At 38.0% G+C, this 9,674-nt stretch overlaps 1 protein-coding gene across 1 annotated transcript in view; it reads right to left on the minus strand.

Annotated features, from left to right (window-relative positions):
- The window catches only part of LOC108115155, a 52,660-nt gene extending 44,069 nt beyond the window's left edge, over positions 1–8,591 (minus strand). The window contains 2 exon segments of the mRNA XM_017226464.2: positions 7,235–8,094; positions 8,096–8,591. Of these exon segments, the coding sequence (XP_017081953.2) occupies positions 7,235–8,094; positions 8,096–8,254 (1,019 nt within the window). The 5' untranslated portion in view covers positions 8,255–8,591.
- Between the last annotated feature and the right edge of the window lie 1,083 nt (positions 8,592–9,674).

A 9,674-nucleotide genomic window follows, 5' to 3' on the forward strand; every position in this document is an offset into this window, starting at 1 on the left:
TTGTCTGACTTTTTTATTATTTTTGTCACGCACTCAAAATCAATAAAAAATAAAGCTAAATCCGTATAGCAATTTAATTTAATTTGTTGCTCATTCGTTCTTTTACGATTGCCTTTTTGTTTTATTTCGATTTGCTTTTGCTTTGTTCTTTGACTTCGTTAATTTACTTTGTTGGATGAAGTGGCCCGCTGTCTGTAATTATTTTTACTTTTTAAGTTACTCCCAAATAGTTTGGATTGCCATAAAAAGAACCTTAAATCGTTTTCCATCTTATCTCCAGGTTGCTGTTATGGCTGTTTAGCTAAGTGGATGATACCTCAGCTTATGTAATCAGATTCAAGATACATTTACATACAGATTTCGGGGTTTATTTGGAGTTTATTTGAGTTCTTATAACATGACATTGGAATATATTTAATATATTTTTAAGATATACACTAATTCAGGGTTTTATTTGAAGAAACTAAAAGTTCTCATCAAAGGTTAATCTCTATATATATTTTATAGATTTTTAGGTAGTCTCAAAATCTTCTTTTGACCTTTCTCACCCATTCAAATTAGCCTGCTTTTACTTTTTACTGCCCACATAAAATTCTAACTAAGGAGCTAAGAAATTTGTTTCATTTGGTCTTTAGGAAGTCTCAAATTATCATATTTCGTGGATTTAAGTAATTAAATCCCCAGCTAGAAATATATTTAAAAGATTTTCGCCAAACCAATGCAAAAAACATAAATCACGCAGAGATTTGGCGAAATGAAAGTTAGAAAATTTCTGCTAATTATTCCGACTGAAGCTTAAGCTTGAAAAATTCATAGTTTTAAATAAAATAAAGTTTTAGAAAAACGTGTCTGCAAAAACTGAATTTCATTCTTGATTATTAAATCAAAAATTTCAATAGCTAATTATAAACTTTTTATAGTTATTGCTAAACAGCAGCTTGCATAATTTTAGTTTTTTTTTTTAAGATTTCATGACAAATATGCTTAGTTCTTCTTTACTGAAAGCGAAAATGTTGGGTGCGCAAGAATCGCTGATCATAATTTTCTAATTATAATTTTATAGCCAAATATTTCTGTTTCTGTTTTTGTTTTTGTTTTCCATTTTGATCAACTCTTTGTCATGCTAATTATCAAATTTGAAAATGCAAATTTCCTATGGAGATTCTCTGCTTAAAACGCCGAAAGCCAGAAACCGGAATCGATGGTCATTATTTATGAGACGTTTATTGATTTCACATATGGAATCTGTTTTTTGGGGCGTGTGCACCACGAGCTCTGCGGCAATTTGTATGTCTTCGTTTCTGGTTTCCATTTGGAGCGTTCCGGGGGATCTCTGGATCAATTGCCAATTACTGAGCAAACAAAATATTTCTCTAATTTGCTGACACGAAGCCGCGAAGCTCGCATGTCACGGCCACTAGGAGTTCCAATCAAAAACTCTGGACCAAATAACTCTACGCCGGACCAGTGCCAGTGGTCTGATGCCTCAGCTCCGATAACTCCAAACTCCAGTCAGGCGATGTTTTGGGCTAGGCTGGGTTCTGGTTACCTCTGGTTTTGGACCTCTGGGATTCGGCTATGGCTATGGCTTGGCAGCAAAATATTTTTTCTAATTAATAATAATAACAATTGATGCCCGTGCTGGCTAACGGAACTGGCCGAGTGGAATTTAGAGCAAAAGGTGTTAAAATTGTATTTATTTGCCAAGTTCTCTGGGCTTTCGTCCGGATCTCTACTATGTCGGTTTTCTTTTTGGGCTCAGCATCTAAGCGGTTCATCAAAATCATTGGCCTCGCTTAAATTGCATTTTGCTTTTCAAATTAAAAGTGAGGTTTCTGCGGTTTTTATGGGACTTGCTATAGTTTTTGCCAGTGACTTTGTGTATATCTGGAGGATCTTTTTGTTGAATATATTTATTTATTGTTTCTAAGTAATTATTAGATTTGGGGTTTAGTAGTTATTAAGCGAATGATATTGATTTTCAACTGTTTATTAACTGCTGTAAATACTAAAAGTACTTGCTTTCTATTTACTTAACTCAATAAGTTTTAAGGATGTGAAATGTTTAGAAAATATACAGTTTTAAATCAAATAACTATAAGAATGTTATTAGCAAGACAATCTATTAAGTAACTATATTATATATATTGTTACTAACATTTAAACGTTTTTCCCAACCATCTTGATATAGCCACAAGGTTACAGAAAGCTATCTATGTGTCAGCCCTCCTGCTAACATAACAATGTAGATTCACGGAAAATGAAATGATTCACCGGATAATTAGATTACATATCCGAATTCCCATGGATCCGCCTCGACCCCCGAGTCACAGTTGGTCAATCAGATACCCTTTCCCTCTGAAAAATTGCAACTAAAAATAAAAATAACTTAGTTTTGCATACCACAGAGACACCCCAGTAGCTAAACTTCATTTGTCCATATGGCAGGGATAATTACCATGACTCGCACTCGAACAATAGACGCTGCCATAAAGCACACGAATTTTATTGCATTTTAACATTTTTTTGGCTTGCCACCACCGACCCCGCTGAACGTCGGAGTTGAACCCGACTCTCGCCCGGGCGAGTCTTCACATGTGAGTTCACATGGTTGGCCCGTGACCCAAAGCGGTCGCAGGTGTCGACAGCTGGTGACTCACCACCACCGGGTCGTATTGTTTTCACATTTTCGCATAATTACAAATGTGGCAAATGCTAAATGGCAAAAATGTAACAGAAGTTGAGCGGGAAACCCTATAGAGGCTTGGGAAGTGTTTTTCAGCACTGCATTTCCGGCTGCTTTAGTTTCATTTTTTTTCTACATTTAGTCATTTTTTTAGCAGTGTCTGATGTCATTGACAGCCATTTGGTGAGTAGAGAGAAGGGAGGCACATGGGCTGGAGTTTCCACAGAATTGTGATCTCCATTTAATAGTTCTTTTGTCTTGATGACTCGACCAAAAATGGTGCTAAAACAGACGTCAAAGCTTCGAAATTGAAAGTGTTTCAGACCCGTCAAGTGTGGGTGCCAAAAGTGTATTTAAAAAAAGCAATTACCCAAACAATTTGACATTGAAAATACTTGAAAAATCTTTAAGATTTGAGTCGAGAAAATGAATCATTCCGAGTTATCCTATTGCATAAATTACAAGTTCGTTGCTCAAATCTTTCGTATTTGTGTGACAACTTTTGGCTTTAAAGTCAACACAGCATTTTAGCAAAAGCCGTTTGCTTGTCTCATTTGCCTGCCCCTCGATGCTCATCCTACAATACTTGATCTATTTTTAGGCTCAGAGCTCACAGAGATCTCCGATTTGCGCCACAAATATTGACAGACAAATTTCCAGTTTTTTATTTACTTTGCCAAAAAATCACCAAGCAAAGCGGAGAAGCAGCTAGATCATAAGTCAAATACGGAAGATCGTCTTTGGTTCTACTTAAGCTTTTATTTCTTTTAATTAGGCACCATATTTGCCGATGATTTGAGGCTTCGATGATGAGCTCAATGATGAGCAATCAAAGTGAATGCCGAGCAACGAGTTTATCATCCATCTAGCAGCGAGCCAAAGTGATTGGCAAACAGCAATCAGAAGGAAAATTTAGCCCTCGACCGCGGCGGCATATGGTAGATGGCCAGCAATTATGGTTGGAGCTCTCCCGATTGGCTGATGAGGAGCAATTAGCGGCATTTGTTTATCGAATCAGAGAGGCAAGTGGCAAACATCGATCGTTAAGTGACAAATTTATGGGCCTCTTAATGGCGTCATTGAAGTTTGGCACACAAAACGCAGCCTTGGTAAGGGCAGTTATGTCATCGGTTCTGGCCATGATATTGATGGGTTGGCATTAGTTGCGCATAAAGAGCAAGGCCTAACGGGGGAGTTTAATTGCAAGCAGATAATTGGAGAAATAAATACGAGAAAATTGATTTAAAGTATGAATTTAGATAATAGTATTAAGGTTTTTTTCGTCATTTCTTAGAGGTATAAGTAAGGGCCAATATAAAATTCGATTTCCACCTTTTCCAAGGCAATTTACCATAAAAAATTGCAACTCAATTTGTAAACTCCTCCACGCATGCAAAGACCATTTGTTAGGCCAACTGGCAAATATCTAATTAAATGCAAATACTTTTTGGCAAATTCCCATAATATGCATAAAGCGGAAGTTTGGCACTATCGGGCAGACATCAAACAACGCTACTCCATGTTCATCAGCTGAAATAAAAAACTTTCGCACGCCGAAAGCAAAAACTCATCTCTCCAGCAACACCCCAGCCAAGCGCTAAAAAACATCACAAACATAAAAAACACTTTCGCATCTCGGACACCTACACACAGCATCCAAGAAAAAGACAAGAAAAAAGACAGGCATCAACTAATGTCTCATGAAAAGCAAAAGTGGGCAAAAGGTATGACACATTGTAAAAAAGACCAAGAGGTGAGCAAAATTTACCGAAAACTATGTAAATAAATTTGCTAAAGCGAAATATAAAAACAAACTTTTACTTTTATTATGTGTGGTGGTGTTAAAGTCGCTGTCGAATCTAAAATATTTGCGCATCATGCAATTTGATTTGCAACAGAGCTGTGAGTTGTGTTTTCGAGTGCGATATCAATCGAACCTCGAGAGCCGCCAACGACAACACAGTCGTCGTAATAGTGAAAATTCCGAAAGCCTTACAGTTGCAGAGAAACAGCGAAAATTTATACATCCATAAAAACAACTGCTAAGTGCGTTGAACTAATCAAGTTCGTTGCCTAAGTCTTTTGATTGATTGTTCACATTTGCGTTGAATGCCCCTTCGGGAGTCTTATCAACGTTTCCAGCTGCACTCCCCACTGCCACTTTTTCTTTCGCTTTGATTCACTTTGCATGTCTGCTCCTGCTGATTGAAATGTTTGCCATTTTAAGCGGCACTCGAGAGAGCCCCCTGCCACCCACTGGGGCAGATAGTGGCGGCTCTGGAGTGGGCGGTGTTTAGTCAAAGTAAAAGGCTTTTAATAAACATATTTGCGTGTGCTTATGCAATGAAAATATTCAAATGAAACTGAGCCTGATATTTCTACATCAAAAGTCATTTAAGCATTACACGAAATTTGAAAGTAAAATTCAAAATATTTCCCATTTTGCATAATATTTGTATTACAAGCATCTTAAGTTGAGTTAATTTTGGGTAACAAAAGTTGCACCTTTACTCCAAAAAGCATAAAAACTGAAGAGAGAACACTTCCTATAGATATGGTTTCTTATAAGGCATTAGTTTATCAAACCACTTTTTAGTTTATTTACTTTTAAGTCAATCCAATTTGTTCAAAGTTTAAAAAAGATTTTTTGCCAATTCCCTAATTTGTCAAAGCTTGATTTCGCTTTCTGAATAATTTATTAAGATCTAGCATATAACCCAATTTGAAGTGGCTTAATCGAAACTCACCAAAAGAGTTTCAATTAATTTATCAAGATATTTGCTTAAGCTTAGCTAAAGCGCCTTAAGTGCAATTAGATGATCCCATCTATTAATATATAAACTAATTATTAGTTTCTTTTGACATTCAGCTAATTTATTTACCCACATTACTCTAATGCATCTCTTTAAAATAATAGCATATTAAACTAATATATATGTTTAATATAATTTACCTCATTTGATTTCCCCATTCAAGTGAGTCATTTTTACCAAAATTTTTGCTTTTCCCAGCCAATGATAAAATTAAACATTAAACAATTATTTTTTGGCCATTTCTAACCAATGACACGCCCCTTCACCCCAACGTTTCTACATCTGTTCAGAGTCATAAAAGTTAAGCGATTGCCAGGGCTATTAAATATTTCAGACACATTTCGCAGACAAAAATTGTAACAGTCTTATAGCAAGCTAGCGAAATAGACCCAAACCCAAACAATCCTCAACCCAACCCAAATTTAGGCTAAAACTTAAAATGTCTTTTGAAAATGTTGAGCGCGAAATTGGCAAACTTTATGTGCCTGAATTTTGGTGTGCAATTTGCGTTTAATTTGGGGTCACACACATTTCGGGCGAACCCCGGGCAAAGTTAAGTTATGTAAAGGCGATTTTAACAGTCTGCTAAGGGACGCAGCTGAGGGTAATCAATGTGAATCAGTTTCCGAAGGCATTTTAATTGCCACAGCGCAACTTGCAACACTGCAACCTGCCCAGCGGCCAGGTTAAATGACACATGTGCCTTCTTTCTCTTTCTCCCCAACCTTTTCTCTCTGTGTTTATTTCTCTTTCTGAATCTGTCTGCCTCTCTCTGCATCTTGGCCCGATTGTTGTTGTTGCTGCTGTTGCCGATGCTGTTAAAAAGACTTTCACTCTGGCCGAGCGAGCGCTAAAGATGAAATGGCTATTGACTTCGTTTTGGCCAAAAATAAAACTGAACCATTAACTAATTAGCTTACATTTTGAGCGATTTATTGAGCTCTAGATTTAAGCGTAGTTCGTCTGACTAAAAATAATACTCAAATGGTCGCCTCTGAACTAGAGAGCATGAAAAGGTTAAGTAGCCATCTTAAAAGAAGGAGGGAAGGAAGAGGAAACGAAAGTGTTTCAGTTTCTAAAAATAAATCTCAATGAAACTAATGAAATGCCTCATATATCATTATTAAATTTTCAAACTTAATACCAGCTATAAAAATAAGGTTTGAAGGTGTATTTAAATTAAATCAATGTAATAAAAAGTTGGCTTTAGCTCACAAAAAAAAACGGTACAAACTAAACAAATTAAACTAAAGCTTATTTTTATATATCCCAATACTGCCAAAAAAGTATAGATATTGATTTCTGCATAGCAAATACTATAATCATAATTCATATTTCGAATGGCTACGGAAATATTCATGATTTATGCATAAAGATAAATCTAACAAGACAAGTTTTATAAAAAGAATTCATAAATTTGTATTTACGCGAAAATGGTTTATACTTTGTGAACATTAAATAGTATTTAAGTTATTAGTTGAACGACCTTCCTTAGAAACTTTTAAGCTTAATCAATATTTTTCCTGCACTAGATATTAATAATATTAGCTATTTATTATAGATCATTAATCTTTTATAAGGAAAATCGATTAAACTTCAAATTTTTGATTTTAAAATTCAATCTTTTAATGAAGATAAAATCAAATTGTTTGTTCTTCGTATTAAAACTTTAAAAAATACTATAATATTAGTTCTCGCAAAGTTCACGCAAAATTTTAAAATTCTTATCACTCACCTTCTAGCCTGCCTGGGAATGGACTGCGTCCAGCATACGGGAGCCTTGTGTAGTTGATGCATATTCCGGGACGACTTGTAGGTGAGGTCGCCGCACTCCGTCTGCCACACCTGGAGATTCCCCTCCGCCGGATAGAAAGTGTATAAGCTGTGGGTGGCCGAGGCAATAACCGGCGAGGAGCCACCTCCCTCGACCACATCTACTACGCCAGCGGCCACCAGTGGGGATAATGTGGCACTGGAAATTGGTTGGACGAGCAGAGCCTGTCCGGCTGCTGGGGCTCCGGCTGCACTGCCTCCGCCCGGTGTCTTGTAGTTCAGCATGCGGGTGGTGGTGGTGGCGCCACCGGCATTGCTGCTGCTTATATTGCCATTTCCGTCGTGTTTCAGGATAAGGCTACTGGGATCGTAACCATGACGATTGTGTCGCGAAATGGCGTCCACCGAATGGGAGCGAATGCCGTTTCGTGGGGGATTCATGTGGAGCCGTCGTCCGCGTCGATAGTTGCCAGTTCCGGTTCCGGTGCCCAAAATATTGCCAGATCCCGAGGATCCCTGCTGAAGCGATGCAGTTAACCGGTGATTATGAACACTGGATGCGGCACTGGGCACCAGGGGTTGTCGTTGTTTTTGGTACTGGAGGCGAGGCTGTGGCTGGGGTGCCTGATGCCTTAGTTTTCCCTGATCCTTTGCGAAAAACTCCCGCCTCTGCAGCTGGGGGGCAGCCAAAGTAAGTGCGCCCCTGACATTACCGGAATTCACCATCGATGCACTGGATGCAGTTGCTCCAACCGACGTCTTAGTGGCGCCCCCAGTGGCCGCCGAACTAAGCTGGGCCAACTTGCTGGCATTGTTATTGGTTGGCTGTATTGGCCGCAGTGGCGGTGCTAGTGGTTCCACTTGTCTGATGCTCCGAATCAGTGGAAACCCGATCCGGATCACTTTCGAAACCTTCGTCCAGGGATCGAGTTGGACTCAGAATGGGCTTCGAGTGCTGCTGCTGCTCCAGTTTCGTAGACATGGCTGCTGGCCACTAAGGGGTATTATTTGTTTTTGTTTTTTGTGTTTTAACTTTTTTTTTTATTTTAGCTTTAGCCTGGGTATTGGGTATCGTTACACTTGCTGCACATATGCACCTTATTTCTTATTTCTTTCTCTTCTGCCTGCCATGCACACTCGTTTTTCACATCTAATTTCGCTTGGCTTTCAGCTCGTTCACTTCGCGAAAAGTCGCGCCAAAGTTGCAGTTAGCAGTTGGATTTTGGTTTGGTTTGGTTTTGGTTCGAATTCGAATAAAAGAGTCAAAGAGTTCCGTCACACACGTCTGTCTCGCACGAAAGTTTTTTTTCAACTGTGGAGTCCGAGTCGCAGACTATAAAGACTTGACTCGCTTTGCAGCTCTTTCCACTGTTCTGTTATTGCCATGTTAATTAACAGTTACCAACAGTAACTGAGAGCGTGAGAGCGCCAAGAGGAAAAGCTTCGATCGGCACTTGTTGCACTGCACCTGCTGTTACTTTTGGAGAGTAAAAACCAGAGGGAGAGAGTTTCAGCGCTCAGCTGTTTCCCAAAAGTTATTCGCGAAATTTCCAAGAGTATTTCTCTCATCAAAGAAAGAGGGAGAGAGCGAGAGCAAAGGTGAAACAGGAAAAACCTAACTAATAAAAACCTTGACATCTGCTTAATATCGTTGTTCCTGTTTTCCTCGGTTGACATTTTGTCTGTTCGGAAATGTTAACAACTGTGGAAATGTTGAACTTTCAGTGATAAAGTCAAACTGGAAAACTTTTGTTAAATTGGCAGCAGAAATTGGCAATTATAATTGACTTGATGCACTTCGTATGGTTTTAAATCAAAGTTTAATTGATTTACCCAAACAATTGCAAGTGATACATGTACTAAGTTTATCAATATAAATACATATTTAAAATTAATTTCAAAATATTACAATATATTAATATATTAATATAATATTAATATAAAAATAATATCCAGATATTTTATTATACGCAGATATAAGTATAATACTTCCTTATGTGAATTAAAAGATTTTAAAAAAAAACCGTTACATATAAAATATTTCTATTAACCTTATATTTTGACAACGTACCAATATTTGGGCACCGACTGTAACTGGATTTTTGGCTCTCAGTTGTTACTCTCCCAAAAATGCTGTGGGATTTTCATCAATGAAAATACCAACTCCAAAGCAACGGCAACAACAATAACCGGCACGAAACCCGCTAAAGTAAGCAGAAAGAGCGAGCGAAGTAAATAAAAACAAAACAACGGTTTGAAAAGCTCCCGGAGAGCCAAAGAGAAGAGAGCTTTCGACACCTGCTGCACAAGTGCAATACCAGGGGAGTGAACGAGTGAGGTACAGAGGGAGAGAGCAGTTAATTTTGGGACTAGCGAGTTTTTATTGGTTTTTTGGCACTGCC

The sequence above is a fragment of the Drosophila eugracilis genome, unplaced genomic scaffold (genome assembly GCF_018153835.1).
Source record: "Drosophila eugracilis isolate 14026-0451.02 unplaced genomic scaffold, ASM1815383v1 contig_974, whole genome shotgun sequence".
NCBI lineage: Eukaryota > Metazoa > Arthropoda > Insecta > Diptera > Drosophilidae > Drosophila > Drosophila eugracilis.